At 33.9% G+C, this 17,954-nt stretch overlaps 1 protein-coding gene across 2 annotated transcripts in view; it reads left to right on the forward strand.

Annotated features, from left to right (window-relative positions):
• bdg (sodium-dependent transporter bedraggled) overlaps positions 1–10,778 on the forward strand; it is a 409,562-nt gene extending 398,784 nt beyond the window's left edge. For both annotated transcript variants that reach the window (XM_081729633.1, XM_081729634.1), the window contains 4 exons: positions 2,235–2,459; positions 4,035–4,235; positions 7,760–7,938; positions 9,505–10,778. In XM_081729633.1, coding sequence (XP_081585759.1) covers positions 2,235–2,459; positions 4,035–4,235; positions 7,760–7,938; positions 9,505–10,132 — 1,233 coding nt within the window. In that variant the 3' untranslated portion in view covers positions 10,133–10,778. The remainder of the gene's footprint in view (positions 1–2,234; positions 2,460–4,034; positions 4,236–7,759; positions 7,939–9,504) is intronic.
• The last annotated feature ends 7,176 nt before the right edge of the window (positions 10,779–17,954 follow it).

Raw genomic sequence — 17,954 nt, forward strand, 5'->3', positions numbered from 1 at the left:
ATGTTGGATGACAATGCTATTACGCAAACGACAGTGTGAGCTCTCCATGTACTTTAAAGCTTCTTTCTCCCTCCAACTACCACCTCTCTTCATTTCGATCAGTTCTGAAAAGTGCGGCGTGCTGTTGCTGATTCCTTCGCGTCGCCAACTCAAACTTCTTTTGTCACAGTTGTCTGAGCGATGGTAAAGATGTGTGGTTGCAGACAGCGACTGGTCTGATTAACCAGGTAGTGACGTTTTCAACTTTTTGTCCTTTAAATGGTGCACCTAGGTTGGACATTTCATTCGAACCTACCTAGAAGGTTACAGAGTCTTAATTTCGCCACGTAAAAGACGTCAGAAATAAATACTAGTTATTTCGGCCGTATTTGAGCAGTTGCCATTATTAACGGTAAAATGTCAAGGAAAACCGGTTGAATTGTTTATTTCAGTTTCCTATGCAATTGTTGATAATGTTCGTTCAATAAAATCTCTGTAGGCAGACTAGATTTCTTCTTCTTAAAGTAAAATGAATCTTAAAGCTGACTTCATGATTCACCCAGGACTTCATGATGCAAGGACAAGTTACACAGAAAAGAAAGCTACTATGCTCTTTTTATTTTTCACATCATTTTTATTTTATTGGAGGGAAAAGGGCAGGGCTATCGTTTGAACTAGAAAGATGTTGAGAGGTACTGGATTATTGTTGTTTAGTGTTTAGCGTCCTTTCCAGCAACGAGGCTATATAAGATCGAGTTACATGAGTTTTCACCGAAAGGGATACTGGAATGTGTGTATAAACTATTAAGAGGTTAAACGTAGGAGTATTTTGATTTTTATACTTTCATAATTCAACTTATCAGCCTTCTCTACTACACTATTTACAATATGTATAATTGATAGAATTGGACAGATTACAAGTACAAAAAACATACAGTTTATTATACTCAGTTCTTAGGAACGATATAACATATTCTTTCCCACTTCTTTCCAGTAGTGTGCTCTATTTATGCTTTTTAATAATCCCGAAATGTATGGCTCTTTTAGGTCAAATGCTTTTTATTTCAAAATAATAGTTTAAAAAAAAAAAAATCTTGCAGCGAAAGTACGTAGCCCGTGTTTCCATGTTCTCGTGTCTGCAATCTGTGTTACTTTGTTGATAAACGTGCAATAGTCAAATTTGAACAAAATTTTCAATGAGAAACAGATTATTAACCCTTTGCGTTCCAGTGACATCCAGGTGGATGTCATAAAATACTCTGTTGCAAAATACCAGTGACATGCAAGGGGATGTTATGGGAACGTATCCTTTATGAAGAATCGTATTAATCCGGGAGATGATGAAATTTATTAGTGGGTGCAAGGCACGAGTTAGTTCTACTATTTCTCCTTAGGTGGCAGTACCTTACTGACAGAAAAGAAAACAAATGTTTTGTCTCAGTAGATTGCAGGTCTAAGGGAGCATTCAGTTACGACATACGTGTGTTTGTTTTGACAATAAACAATTGGCAATTTCGAGATTAGAAAAAAGAGACTTTGATTTATCAATGTCGCCAACTTGAAGCAGCATAAAATCGCTTCAGATCAAAATTTTCCTTTTTCAGTCCAAATGTTCCACGATGCAATTTTTATATATTTATCAGTAGTGTGAATGCGTGCACAATACCTATGCCCTATATAACTGTCTAGACAGCTTTTAACAGTAAATGAAAACCTGGTATTACAGCATGCACATCGGACATATGGAACGTAAGGGGTTAAGTTTCTTATTTTCCAAATAAATAAATAAATAAAACTTGTTGACAATGGAATGTGTAGGAGAGTGGTATGCACTTTCAGTGATGTGTTTCTGTTCCAATAAATTACTTTTGAAGGGTTCTTTCAAAGGAAGTTAGATATTTTTGCAACGGAAATTGGTTGTTTTTGTTCTGAAGAAAGATTAGTTGGAAGTGTCTCTAATACATTAATTTACTAGGAATACAGTTGCTTATTAATAAGAGTCAGTTGTGATAAGCGATGGTCTGCTTGAAAAGATGGTGATTTAGAGAAGGTTCTTTGTATTTAGTTTTAGATTAAGAATATTTATTACTTACTCATTTTGTACATGATTTTGAAATAAGTTGTAGATTGATCGTAAAATAATTGTAACTTGCCAGTTATTTTGGAAGCTTATGCTAAGATTTTATATTTTCTACTATTGTACCAATAGAAGCTCTGAACCTTATTGTATGCTTATTTATTTATGTATTTTTCAGCTGGGGATATTTGTAGTATATTTCCTAGACTACTCAATTGGTTGTGCATGGTGGTTAATGGTAATTTATTTGTTGGAAATTTGTGCTGTGTTCGTTGTACGTGGTCGGCCATACAGTGGGGAGAACGTAGTGAATTCTTTGTTCACCACGGCGGGCTGTTTACAATCCTGGGCGGCGCCTATGCTGTCGTTTACATGGAATGTTCTGCTGCCAGTGGCATTAATGGTAAGCTTGAGAGATTATCTTATTTATAATATCTGTAACTTACATAACTTTATTATTTGCGTTTGTTTTAAAAGTGTTCTACTTACATTAATTACTTAAATTTTTCTGTAGTCAGAAGTGTGTTCTTGAATTTATTAACCTTATTTTGGATTAAGAAAAAGATAAGCAGGCAATTTCCTTAAATGAAGATGGATCTTAATTTTTCATTTAAAGATGATTTCAGTTTACATAGTATAGATTGCTGTACTGCTTAAAATGATATATTTGTGGGAATTTTTAAAACATGTTTTCCTTTGCTTTTACATTATAGTAATAGTTCGTGAGAGTTCTCGCAAGAACATAATTTTATGCAGTGTTGCAAACTTTATCAATGTTTTTCATATGTCCGAAACGGTTTGAGATATCAAATTACTGCAAACAGCTTTATGATCTTTTGAAATACTGAAAGCAATTTATGAGTTAGGATGTAATATTACTTTAAACAGATTTTCGAAATTAAGTTTTTTTTTTTTTTTTTTTTTAATAAAGAAGAAAGTCAATTTTCAATCCTTTGTTACTTGGCTTGTATTCAAAATACACCATATATTATGTCATACTCAAAGTAATCGACACTAAGGTACTTTGGATGTGCAGGGGCCTCCAAAGTTTTGGTGTTTGTGATGTTGTAGCGTCTTTAGTTTAAAACACTGAATAATACATGTAATATTGTAAGTTCTCGTTGAACGTGTAGTTTTGAAATGTTTAATAATGTGACGTAGTCATTTTAAAAAATATAACTTTTATGTTGAGTTGGTAACACTGTTAATCTGGTAGTATTACAGAGTATATCAAGAACTTCCGTCTGTCGGTATTTGCATTGTACAAAACTTCCACGTACCTTTTGTGTGGGAGATTCGGGTTCGATTTCCGGCGGGAGCTCATGTGGTTCGGATTCCACGTTGATCAGTAGGTGCACGTCTCATATAGCCTCGCTGCTGAAAGGGACGTTAAACTCAAAATAAACTCAACTCAAAATTTAAATGTTTTATTATTATTATAATCTATTAGCTTAAAATTTCAAGGGAATTTAAAGATAAATGGTCCATCCTGTATATTAGCTTTTAAAGAAACTACCTCTTAGTAGAAAATTAAAAATTAAGTTCAAAGATTGTAAATAAATCGTTTGATGTTCGAGTGTTTAGTATTGTTTAATTTTGTAGTATATTTTGTACCATAATTTTTCCATCATGCAGTAATAGCTTATGATTACGATCCTATAATGAAAATAATAATTTGTCCCGAATTTTGTAAGGTAAAATCTCGTTCATTAACCCCGTTGTACTTTTGCTACCCATTTCTACTTAAAAAGCCAAGGTTATGATCCAATAAATAAAATTAAGTAAATTAAACTCAAATCTCGTTTGTTTAAGATCTTTATTTTAAGCCATAGCTCTAATGTCCTGCCTACGATTTTGAGAGTACGCGGCAGTTTCTTTCGAATAGAACTCTCCGTTGTCATGTGCACTTCTTAATATTTTGTAGTCGAACATTTTTTCCTGTTTTTTAATTAATATTTTGTATCTTGCGTTTCGTCAGGTGCTGTGCATTACAGTGTTCAAGAGTGGAAGCTTTCGTGACTTATACAATTGGAGTAAAGTGAACGGCAATGACTACTGGGCTGTGTGGACGAGAGAAGTTGGCTGTCTTCTACAGCTGCTGCCTCTACTCACAATTCCCTTTGTTGGAATTGTTCAGAGTTGTAGATATCTCACGTCGGGACCTCCTGATCTCTTCGATGTAAGTTATCCTTCATCTCATTATTATTATTATTATTATTATTATTATTATTATTATTATTATTATTATTATTATTATTATTATTATTATTATTATTATTATTATTATTATTATTATTATTATTGGTATTATTATTATTATTATTATTATTATTGGTATTATTATTATTATTGGTATTATATTACCTTCTATTACAGTTTCATTCGGTTGATGTTAATTCCTCAATCCTATTTTTCTCATTCTTCAATGTTACATTTACAAATGTGAAGTTTGTAGATTTCAAACGAAAAGAAAGTTTTATTAATCCTATCCTTACTTAATCTTATGTATTTCCTAAAATACTGTAGATTGTGACCGGGTTCTTTTCTTTTGAAGTACAAACCCTTCGCTCCACATTTGTGAGTCAATTTGAGCGCATGCAAGATTTTGTTTCTTGTTTCCATACTTATGTCATTAAGAGCCCGACATACTAAAAATAATACAAAACTTACCATTTTTCTTCTGCTTCTTTTTCATAAGTGAAATTAGGTAATGAAATGCAACTTAGCACAATCATAGATAATGTTATTCTGTAGCAGAAAATATGAACCTGAAGAATTTTCAGGGTTGCCAGAATAACATTTCCCCCAAAATCTAAGTTAAGGCAGCGACTAGAGGAACGGACTCCGAACTGCATGTTGTCTTGGAATCCTGTGAACTACTTTTTAAATAATAGTTGTGTTTAGTTTATAAACAAAATAGTTTTAACATACAATTATTAAAATTAAATAATTATGTTATTTAAAAAGTAGTTCACGGGATACCAAAACAACAAGATACGTAATCAAATGGAGTTGAGTTCGTTCGTTTAGTCGCTGCCTTAACTTAGATTTTGGGGGAAATGTTATTCTGGCAACACTGTAATTTCTATGGATGGCAACAGCGAATATTCTTCAAGTTCTTATTTTCTGTTGTGGAATAACATTACCTATGATAGTGGTAAGTTGCATTTCATTATCTCCTTTTACTTATGAAAAACAAGCAAAAGAAAAATGGTAAATTTGGTATTTTTAGTAAGTCAGGCAAGAATTATTTATTGACGTTAAACAACAAACTACTGTCATGGACAACGTCAAGATTTAAATTAACATACGTATCAATAATGTTTACAATTACAGTGTTTATAATTAATCTGTATCACACCTGAGATATAGCTTGAATAGTATAAAATAATTGAGACAAAAATAAATAAATAAATAAATAAAATATATAACGTACGAAATACTTTCTTCTCAAATTCAGAAATGTTTTCTTGAAATTTCTTACAACATAGTATTTATACAATGTAATACTTACACTGTAAAACCACGCTCAGGAAGTCAAACTATCATTTTACTTGCATACTTTTGTAATTCCGGAATATTATTTGTACTTCTGAGCCTTAAACTCTCCCCTGGAATCTTAGTCACAGAGGATGAAAACAGAAAGAAGGGAGGAGTGGTGCTGGAAAATACTGTGTTAAGTACAGCGATTAAACATCAAACGGTGGTGATGCAAGATATTGCAGCTTGCATCACCATCGTTTGATTTTCAATCGTTGTACTAGTTAGTCTCTTCGAGCACTGCTCATTCCTTGGTAAATCTGTTTCATTTTATTCCTTGATGGTTTTATTTTTCTTCCTGTTTATATCCTCCGTGACTAAGACTCCAGGGGAGAGTCGAAAGCTCGGTAGTACAAATTATATTCCGGAATTACAGAAATCTGTAAGTAGAGTGGTAATACTTACAATTTAAAATCAATTAGGAGACCCAGTGTGGCTCAGTGGTAGAGCGCTTATCTCTGGTGTGTGGGGGTTCCTGATCCTATCCCCGGCCTAGTAAGTTTGTGGTGGACAACATCGTGTCCGTGGGTTTTCTCCGGGTATTCCCCTTTTGCTCTCAAATGCATTCCATCTCCTTCCATCATCATTCACTTGCCTTACTCATTCATCTCCCTTAGTCTAACGAGCATAATCGTGGGACGTAAAACTGAAACATTTCATTTTCATTTACAATTTAAAATCATCTGCCGAATCACTCCTCTTAACAAAAGAAGGGAGTAAACGTATATTTTATTCTGTCTGTCTGAAATATTTTGTTAGTAAATTCTCACTTTTCTTTCTTTCTTTTTCTTTTCTTTCTTTCTTTTTTCTTTTTTCCTGTTCTTTTCCTTCTTTTCTTCCTTTATTTTTTCTTTCTTTCTCTTTTTTGTTTGCTTTAACTGCAGACGTTATTCTTCATTCCGTCTCTGTGTGTTCTTCGTGCTGAATTCGTGTGTTCACTGTAACATAGAATACACTTTTCTTGCCTGTGTGTATATATAATATTAAAAATACCTTCTCCCCCCTCTTCGGAGTATATATTTTTTTTTAATATGTACTATAACCTTTATGCAGTTGATGGACTATCATGATACCAAAAGCTATGATTTATGTGATCTAGTTATTTTTGTGTGTCCGTGTGTATGAAAATATAGTATGCAGACCAGTTATGCAGCTGTACGCATGAATATTTGTATTCTTGAACCTAATCTTCCCCAACTAACATAACAAGTATCGTGCTTTTCAGTCCAGCGGTTAGAAAGAAAAAAGTAATAATAGTAGAATTCGGCACAATTTTCCATTCCAGGCTTGAATAAACAAAATGATTATTTCTATTAATATGCTGTGTACAATGATCAGTCATTATTGCAAAAATAATCTTTATCTAGGTATAATGTTTGCACTTTATAAACAGACATTCTCGTTTACATAAATTGGTCCAATTCCTTCCATTCTATTTTATTATTATTAGTTTTCGTCTTTCCTAGATAGCGTGAATAATAATATCGATTGTGAGTTATCTGATATGCTTTTTATTGGAAAAAAAATATTTAAGATGAAGCTTTACCCTTACATTTAAAGCCTCGTAAAATAGTTTTTGGTGTGATGATTTATTTATAACTTTTGACTGTTTTTCTAAAATGTTTTTGTTTCTTTTGTTCAGTTGACTTTTTTTTTTTTACGATCGAAGGCTGTATTTTTTAAATGACTCTAGGAGTTTAATACAACTAATTTAAAATTAAAAAAAAAAAAAAGCCCAACGCATCACAATTTATACTAACGCTAGGTTTTATAAATTGTCTTAGCTAAGATATGAACTAGTTGTTTACAAATATTAAATGCTAACGTAAAATTTTAAATATTTCTTATTTCTTAATTTTAATTACTTAACATAACGTAAATTTGTATATAAGAAAGGAAAAATACCATTTAAATGTTATAAAATAACCTACTTTTTTAAAAAAATATTTACAGAATAAATAATTATTTGGATTGGTACAAGATGAAATCCACAGGGGAAGCTTTAGAGTTTGTGGCAAAGAATCTTTTCGAACCGTAGAATTAGTAACGTTCATTACAGAAATTAAGTCTCATTTTGGGAGTTTACACATTGACAGGATTTAAAATGTAATAGGTTTTAAATTCAGTTTTACTCACTCAAAGATTGTTTTTCTCTCTTTACAGAGAATTCAGCTTTTATATAGGCCGCCATTGGATAGTGATTTAAACAACGAAACTCAACAAAACAACGAATCTTCGTCTGTGAACGTCACTACAAGTAGCACAACAGCAGAAACTCCGTTTGAGGATCCACCTCCAAAGTACACGCCGCCTCCTTCGTATTCTACAGCAACGGGTGCAAGGTAAGTGTTTTGCTAATAGTGTTTCTTAAGCGGCAGTATAACTACTGTGCATACTCATCCAATACATTTTCTTTTCTTAATATCTGAGAGAAATGAATTCGTTTAATTGCAGTTTCCTTTGATTTAGAGAGAATATATGAGAAGCGTTCAAATCAATACGATACTTTAAAATCGAGTCCCTGGGTAGTGGTGATGAGTGCAGTAGGAACTGGCAACTGTTCTATTCCTAATAGGCAGCATTCATTTCGCGCGCCAATCCGAAGACCGTTATTCAAGATCGCGAACAACAGTGAACGTGTACACGAAACAGGGTGTGGTAATGAAACTGTTAGTGAAAGAGGGCATAGAATCAATTGGCATAGGTTGAAATTTGAGAAGACTTATCCACAATACGCTGGATGAGAGACTCAGCCACAGTAAGACATTTGAATGGTCCAAGGATACGAAAATGACCACACCTGTCATTGATTCCGGTCGTGGTGAGTCCAGCCTACAGCAATCATTCCTGGGAATGCGTTGAACAGCTTGCCCTTGACAATCGCTGCATAACCTGTCGTAAAATTGCAAAGGAATGACCATTTACTGTTCCGAGAAGTGAGTGTACGCAGCTGTTTGCTTTTGACCGATACAGAAGTCTGCACTGAATTAAGGGACTGCCAAATGATTTCCACGTGTTTGAACCCTGAAACGAATTCCTCAGATGTTAACGTTTCCACAGTGATGATGAACCAGGCTGTCCTAAAATGGTTTAGACGTACTGGAAAAACTTTCTTTGCTGAAGCCTTCCAGGCATTACTTAAACGCTGAGATAAATGTAACAAGGGGCTATGTAGAACAATAAATGCAATGGTCACTTCATAATTTATTTTACAAAATAATCTGGTATTGATTTGAATGCCCTTTGTATTATTTGCAAGTCTGTCTTTGAGTTGAATAGTTCCCGAAACTATTAAAATAAGTAAATGAATAAATAAAATAAATGGATCTGCACTTTAGGTTTCGATTACAAAGTAACAAATTCAATATTTAAATATTTTCTATTCATTTGAAAGTTTTTTCAGTATCTAGTATATTAAAAATTTTGAAACGCCAAGAAGCAATTAAATATTTTCGCCTATTTCTTATAAACTTTTTTCCACTTCGAAACTCAGCACCCAATATCTTCAAGCATTTCTTTCTTTATCTGTTTTTTTTTTTTTTTTTTCTGATCTAAAGAATAGTCGTCATAAATTAAACCACGTGAAGAGCAATCTTATCTATGAACTCAATGTGTTCGCCTAACTCGTCTAAATTTGTTCAGAAAATCATTAAATATCTTTTTTGCTGACAGCTGTGAGAATTGTCAAGACGTAGGTAAGGAAAGGTTTTAGTGTAAATGAGATGTATTGGGGAAGTTTTTATTTAGAGTGTAAACATTTAATTCACATACATGCTTTTCTTGTACCGCAGCTGTAGCAGTGAGGGAGTTGAAACTGCCTTTTAGTGTTGTATTAAAGCATAAAAAGCATTGTTTTAAAAATGACAGTCTGTATTAATTAACTAATGATTTATTTGTTTATTTTTCAGGATTGCAAAGTTACTTCGTCGAAGTATACGACGAAGCATGCGAAGAATTCAAAGCGTTCTCGGTGAAGCCAGTGGAGGAACAGATAATAGCTCTAGTCTTCCCCCTCCTCCAGACTACGCAACAGTGATAATTGAAATGAACAGAGCGAGGCAAGAACAGCAAGAATCAACAACGAATAGCAACACTAACATTAACACTAATAATAATAGTGCTACATCAAACTTAACACAGACAAGTGCCAGTAGTGGTGATGAACGGTGTACAGTGAACAACACACAGAACAGTCACCACAGAACAGACTCAAATAATGGTTTGTCTACGCTTACAGCAGCGGAAGTGGTTCAAATACTCAGAAGCAGTATGCGACGCAGTGTCAGAAGAAATCTGCAACAGATTCGTGAAGGTGTAACGGGACAATCAACTAATTCGGAGAGTGAAGAGACACTTGTTGAAGGTGCAGCTCCGATTCATGTAGACTCAATAATTTTAGAAAACCTTCAGGACAATGAAAATGAAAATAATGATAACAGTGATAATCATAATTCTGATAACAGACAAGAAGAATCAAGTACAACTAATGAGGACAAAATAACCTTAGACGTAGACAAATCATCATCTGTGATATAGAATTCCGTACCGTGTTTTTTAACGAGATTTTTTTATTTGCATATCAATTGTCCAGTGCTTTAGTGTGTGGTTGTGTGACAGTTACATATATGTATATCTAAACAATTGTTGTATAAACGAATTCAATCGTAAGCAACCATGTAAGTTTGAAACTGTCTAGTAGTCAAGTTATATATTGTTTTTTTTTTTAAATACTGACTATAGATATACATTTTTAATAAATAAAAACTTATTTAATGTACCAAAGCAAAAAAGAATATTGAGGGGATGATTGCATTCCTCTGTACTGTACTATCATTAGTCCAAACTAACTTATTTTATGGAATTTATGATATATATAAGAAAAGTCTTTTATGAAAAAGTGAATTGGTAACTTGTGGCTTTTGTTTGTTTTATTCGTTTCAAACATCATTTTGCAAGTTCAACTCTTTTTTTAACTAATAAGACTGAAGTATGGCCGTGTGTGGTCGGTATTATTTTCTGAAGTGTATTTTGTGTGTTTGTAGAAAAACTGTCCTTTAACCCAGTTTATATATATATGTATTATGTATATTGCGATTAAGCGAAGTAATTTTGTACATGTGAGCTTTCTACAGTATAATGTTGTAATAATAAATAAGAATGGTTGTCTTTTATATATAAAAAAGTATTGTTTTATTTCTGAACTAATTTTGACGAGCTGCTGATAAATCTTAAGCTTTACTAAGAAAAAAGTAATGAAAGTTGGTAGCAGAGGCGGCTCTTGAGGGAAGGAAATATCACATATCATCACTACAAGTTAACGGGGAGGAAATTGTTGTATACAGTTTCTGCTATAAAATGTATACTAAATCTTTTAGCTTGTGACAATAACATTTCAATGTTTTAGCCATGTGACTTCTTTGAAGAGCCGCCACTGGTTCACCAGTCACTCATTGTATACCCCCGTTCGAAGTTAAATGCAATTGTGACACTGCACCAATTACTTCTGTAGTCCATTCAGGGAAAATGGTATTGGTTGTGCTCATGTGCGTCTCTTGCATCGACAAGAAAATATAATGCTTCTAGGTGTAATTAGATTTATCTCAGGATTATGAAGTAATTAGAAACTACTTACGCGCTAGTAGATACCAGTTTCTACCTTTTTATCAACATATTTCACCACAGTGATTTTCTGTCATCACTGATAAGTCATTTTGCTGTAAATTTAGAAATTTCTGTGAACTTTGATCCTTTTCATCTTGACATGGGAATTATCTGCTTCAATTACTATCAATTAATTCTCTAGTTCTTCTTTTTTCTACTGTACTCTCTACCACGTCACTCCCAACACCATTTCTTTTCCAATCATGTTTTAACTTATTTTTATTATCTTACCCTTCAATCCAGCCAAACTACTACTTTCCGTTCTACATACAAAATGTTTAAAGTTTTTCTTTTATTTTTTGAATTTTTTTTATTGTTCACTCAGTGGGCTACATAAAATATTCTTCTTTTATCATATATTTGCAATATATTTTCTTCTTTTCTTAAAGAGCTTTCACAGTTTCTAACCTTTCTTTCTATTTCCCTACATATTTCAAATCTTTATCAATAATGCTATAGTACGCGACGGAACATAACCAATTTTTTTCTCGAAGATCAAGATCTAAGAATTCATTTGTCCCTACATAAATCCTTCTTTGTAACTAGATTTCGGCGTTGGCGCTCCAACTCAGGTAGAACTCTATTCAACTCTCAGTATGGCTAACCCCATTATGGTTATAATAGTAGCATAGAACAGCGTTTGTTCTGTCTGGCATCCGTAGCTTTTACACTAATATAGGCTAGTACTAGCCTGATTGAATAACGTACATTTCGGTTGCTAGGCTTTACAAGATGATAACGAAATTGACAAAAGATCCCCCCAAAAAAACGCCGCGTGCAGAAAAGATTCTGGAACTTCATCTCCACGTAAAAGTAAATGTTATCGACTAAAGTAAAACTTCTCTACTCCCGATTCAAGTCTTTGCATTATGTTTTCTTCATAAGTGACGTAAAGGCAAAGCTCTGAATAGAAGAGGGGGGAGTATGCGGAGTTTACTTCCTTAGATATTCAACTTCGAGCACTTCAGGAATAGCAACACAGTTTAAAATCCGCGATCTTCTATCCTGAACATATTCTGTGCATAGTTGATGGTTGTTGTACTGCGCCATGGGTCAGGCACAGCTCCTCATGGACCGTAGCTCCAGGGAGTCAGTTTAGTACTTCTCTATATTTCCTACCTAATTTCAATATACATTTATTTTATTACCAACGCCCTAGCTACACTGGAATATCACTCCCCGTGAGATTAGCGAAGTTAAGCAGTGCCAGGTCTGGTCAGAGGAAATATAGGTGTGACCATTCGTACTCACCAGACGGTGTTGGCGTTGCGGCGTCCACCCAGCGTCGTGAGGACAGTTGGGAAGCTACTTGAAAGAAAAAAGTAGCGAACTGCAGTCTAGGAAGCCAGCGTTAACGGCGAGGGTAGTCAATCTGCTGACAACACGTCACCCCACAGGAATGAGTGCCAAAGTCAGGCTGTTGAGCCAGGAATTTAGTTATCATAATAATTATTGCTAATAATAATATTAGCAATAGGCTTAATAAAGATTTTTGCCTGTTTGTCTGCTCTGCTCGTAAGTACATTATTTCTCACTTTATGATATAGTTAGGCATTTCAATAATTAGTCAGTTTCTTTCTAATGTGATTCTTCACATGTATAAAAATTGGACAAATTGCAAATTAGGATAGTACACACAAGAAATTAATAATGATAGCTTTATTACTCAGATTTTAACCTGCATACATTAATAAATATGAGGGTCTTTGTACTTAATAGAATGCTTTTTAACAATTTCTTTTTGTTAAAAAAATTTTAAATTGTCATTATAGACAGATAGCCTGTCCAATAATAATAATAATAATAATAATAATAATAATGCTATTTATAAAAGACTAACATTAGTGCATCACGCTAACTCCTAATAGTAAATCACGTTCATGCTCATTGCAATAATATGCAATAATTTAAATTCAAGCATTTTAATTTATGTAATTGCAATTTCGTTGGTCGGTTAACTAAAAAAGAGTGAATGCAAACAATTAGAGCTCTTAATTATGATTTTAACCTATAATTAATGCTTGAACTTTTCGGTTAAACAGGTACCCGCCCGACATCCTTTGCATTTGGTTTACTCGACTGTTAAACCTGATAAACCCGTTTGACCCAATACTCTTCACGAGTTCGTACATGATAAATAGAACAATTTGTGTTACGATAATAAAGTGAAACAACACACCATTTTACAATAGTGAAAGACTAAGCTTGTTTTCATAAAAACGGGGTTATCAGGCCAACCTTATTTATAGGGTCAAACGGGTCAACCCGATTAATAAGGGTCAATCGGGCAAATCTGATCCATACAGGTAAAAATACAATATCAGTCCAACGGGCGGTTCTGGGTCGATTCTATTTTCCGAGCATTACCGAAAATGTACAGTAATCCGAAACGGCTCATATGATATTATTATTAACGAATTATTATTATTATTATATTAATAACAAAGAAAATTACTTCGTTGAATGACCTGTGGTTATTCTTGTTTTATATATCTGCTTATTGGTTTACAACACTGAGTACAGAGAATAGTTCGTCTCCTTTGTTTACCCTGGCGACAGGGAGAGCGGCTAAGTTTTTATAATACCGGCAACATCCAACTGATTGACAAACCGCATGTAGCCGCTAATAACCTTTTGACAGTTTTACATCGGATAATAAAACTTGGTTTAGCTTTGGAAACAACTATATCTACTTCATTTGTTCGGATGAAGTACTATCCGTATGAAACAAGTTAATATATTGGAACTAAATACATGTTTTCACATGAAGGTTGTTTATTCGTTAATGATCCACATTATCATCTCGACGGTCAAGGTAAATGTTCCATCGCTCTGACAATGCAAATTTTCCATTGTGGAAAACTTGGGGACGCTATTATTGAGCCATGTTGTTATAACATTACGCACTTTCTCTTGTGTTTGTAGGTATGTTCATCCAAGGTGAAGCTTCACGAGGTCAAACGAATGGAAGTCGCCAGGGGCTAGTTCAGGACTGTAAAGTGCGTGGTCCAATATCTGCCAGCTGTAACCCTCAGCTAGTCCTTGGTGTTGTGAGTCACTTTCATTATGTTACAAAAAATCTATGAGCAGTAGATTTCTACAGCCCAAGAAGACTTGTGTCCATAATTTTACGCTGGAATACAGTGCTCTTTAAGTTCTTAGAAGGAGGTGACGATGGATATTTTCATGCGAGAGAGGAGCGAGGACTGCTTCGGTTCGTGAACCACTGTCTCGTCACTCATTACGATTATAATCATCGTTAAGTATTCGTTCCCGTCTACATGATAACGCTGGACATTGGGTCAGGGCCATTGCCCATTTGCATGATATTTTGGTCTTTGGATAGCAAAATATGTCGAACAGGTAAATAGCAATGAGGCAAGAGATTTTATTTTTTAATTGAAAGTGACTTGTACAAAAATACAGGATGTGGTGGTGATTATTACCTTCTAAGTATGTCTACTATCTACAAGTGAACGAAGACACTTTCGATGAGAATTTTCCACTCAGTTAAAAAAAAAAAAAAAAAAAAAAAAAATCAGGATTGAATGGAAAGTAATCTTACTGCTTCGCTTGGACAGTTCATATTTATTACATTACTTGAGTTAGCAGTTTATTAAATAACGTATCACAATTCAGGGATTGAAGAAGCAAAATTCTGTTGAACAATACATATTTTGTCCTTTTGTCTAGTATTGTATGATTATATATCATATGAATTAGCAAATGCGGTATTTGTTTTCACATGTTTGTATTACGAAATGCATAATATTAACGAATATACAATCAAAATCGAATGCTAAGACTGTGATTTAATACTTGCATTCTTGCAACTGATTATTCATGGTAAACAATGATGTTCTTTGGAGTCAAAACCGTGGTAACAATTTTTGGAAGAACACTGGAAAACATTTGAAAATGGAGGGTTGGCAAGATGGCGTAGAATGTGTTAAACAAAGAGCGTCATGCTCTTTAATTATTTTAATTTTTGTTTATTTACTTTTTGTTGGAGTTACACATTTTGTAAGAATTTAGACACATTCCACTAATGTTTCACTCATTTATTCCTAATAATTGCATATATCCTTAATAGAATCAAAAGATAAAACTGGGATAGTGTTCTAGATGTTCTACCACTCAGACACACTACAAATCTTTTGCCTACTCGGATGATCGTGTTGTAAGACAAAAGTAGCAATGAGCTGTGCATTTAGAAATGTATGTCAAAGCTATCATTTTTCTTTCCCATCGTCATTTAAAAGGCAATGTTCTCATGCTAATTGACGTTAATAGGAATTTTAAAGAAAGGGTCAACTTTGTAGCACAAAAAATATCCCTAGATCATTGATTTCCTCCATTTTGAGAAGTACTTTAGGCACAGAACGCTCGTCACGTATCTTTAGAGTACAAACTAGGGCACAAAACAGACTAATATGACTAACTGCATCGGAATAATTTTTCGGGGATCGCAAAGTGTGTAATCCAACTCTTAAGGAGTACTCTGCTCCAATTGTCTAATCACATACAAATCCTTTCTTAGTGTATTTTCAAAAATTGGATGGGATTAACTTCAACAGCATGAAACATTTCTTTGTTAGCATCAGTTATTATTGATGAATTATTTTTTCCATATAGTTATTTGACCCGTACTTTCGTAAACTGTACATTATATATGTGAACGAAAAAAAAAAAAAAAATCGTAGCAGCAAGCATTATTTCGAACAGAAGAAACTGGAGCTGGCGGTCACTAAGACTTCCGACTTCCCGATGAAACTTTCCGTGTCCACTGTTGTCAAGGTTCACCTTTTCCCTACTTTGGACCCACCTTGAAATTAAAGCATATCTAAGAATTCTGTTGAGAGCATGTCCGGGAATTATTCCCTGTAGGGGAATCACTTTCACAACCATTACACATTCATGAAATATGGATTTTTGGATTACATATGACTTCTTTTACTGATTGATATGGACCACCATTTCACATTTTCTCGAATTCGAAATAGCGCATGTTGAAATTAAGCTTTTGAACGTTTTTCGACAGCCTTATCTCTGAAACTATGCTTTTCTCCCCACAGGTCCGTATGAACTTTCTCTTAAGTTGATGTGAGGAATCACCTCTTACAAGTTGCCGGTATAGTTCATTATCATCATATATATATACAAGGGCGGATCCAAAGGGGAGCTAAGGGGCTATAGCCCCCCTCCGTGACGCTCAGGTTTACACTGGATAAAATGGGCTTCAATTCTGCTTTACACTGGATACAATGGTACTGCAAAAAGATTTCATTCCTAACAAAACTAGATACGACAGAAGAAGAAATTCATGAAGGAGTCAATGCTTGTAGTCAAAGATACCCTGAAGATGTGGACATGAACGTTGTTGAAGTCAAACATTTCTCATCAGTATGTTAGATATAGTCAAAGTCATGCACATAGAAATCTGACACATCAGGATCTATATCAAGTAAAATATTTAAGGACGATGTTCAATCAGCATTACCTAATGTAAAAGCAATTCTAAGAATGATAATTTTATTTGTGTGATGATTTCAAATTGCCGTAAGAAAGATCTTTTCTCAGCCAAAGAGGGTAAAAAAATGAATGTAGAACAACAATGTTTTATGACAAAGTTATGCAACCTCAGTCTCATGTGCATGGAAAGTGAAAAGTTTGATGATATAATCAGTGACTGTTTTGGCAATTACAAGAAGCAAAGTGTTTTAATGTAGATAATGTTTGTTCATTCTTTGCATCACTGTTGTTTTGTTTAAAACAAATGATTAAACAATTTGATCTTGTTCAAAACAAATTTTGTTTACGTTTTAAACATATTTTTTTATTTTGTTTTGTTTTTGTAAAAAGATCTTCCAGAGAAAGAAAATTGTCAAAAGTGCTTCCCATTCAGAAGACAATCTTCTTCCCATCTGAAAGTTTGGATTTCTCGTGGCTACAGCAGGTCAATGTGGTGATCTATAATTTATTTTGTGTCTTTTCCCCCTTATTTTTAACGTATATTGTATTGTTTAAATGCTTCTCAGTTAACTTGCAAGAATGTGTCGTAGTCGAAGGTTGAACTACTTGTAGAGCTGATGATAAAATAATTATCATGGAAACAGAAAACATTATACAGAAAACAGCGATATTCAGAAAACAAACAAAAGGTTATTTGCTAAATTGCAGTTGTGAAATTAAAATATCGCAGGCATTCGTTGATACATCACATGTTGGTTCTCAGTCTTCGTAAACTTGTAATTGTTTAACATGAGTTTTACGGGAAGAAAGAAGAACATCATTTGGAGCAAATTTATTAAAGTAACTCAAACTCTATCAGATACGAACACGACCATACGAGCTCGTTGCAAAACGTGTATGAATGAATGAAGAATGGGGGAAATGAGGACATCAGCATCGTGGCTATAAGTCCCCGTCACGACTGACACGGCTGCTCACGACTTCAAGATTAAAAGAGGAAAAGGCTAAAACGAATAGGTTTCGAATGAAAAAAGGCGCTGCTAAATAAAAAGGAGAAAAACAAAAGCTGAAGTAGAAGATAAAAGAATAAATACGATAAAATATATAACAATAACAATATATAGAAAAAACACTTAAAGCTGAGAGAATATATAAAAATTTAGCAGCAATAAAAACAATAATCACAAACTGAAACAACTCAGAGAACGTGAGCAACCACAGAATC

This window comes from Thermobia domestica, chromosome 1 (assembly GCF_964235325.1).
Source record: "Thermobia domestica chromosome 1, izTheDome1.hap1.1, whole genome shotgun sequence".
In the NCBI taxonomy this organism is placed as follows: Eukaryota; Metazoa; Arthropoda; class Insecta; order Zygentoma; family Lepismatidae; genus Thermobia; species Thermobia domestica.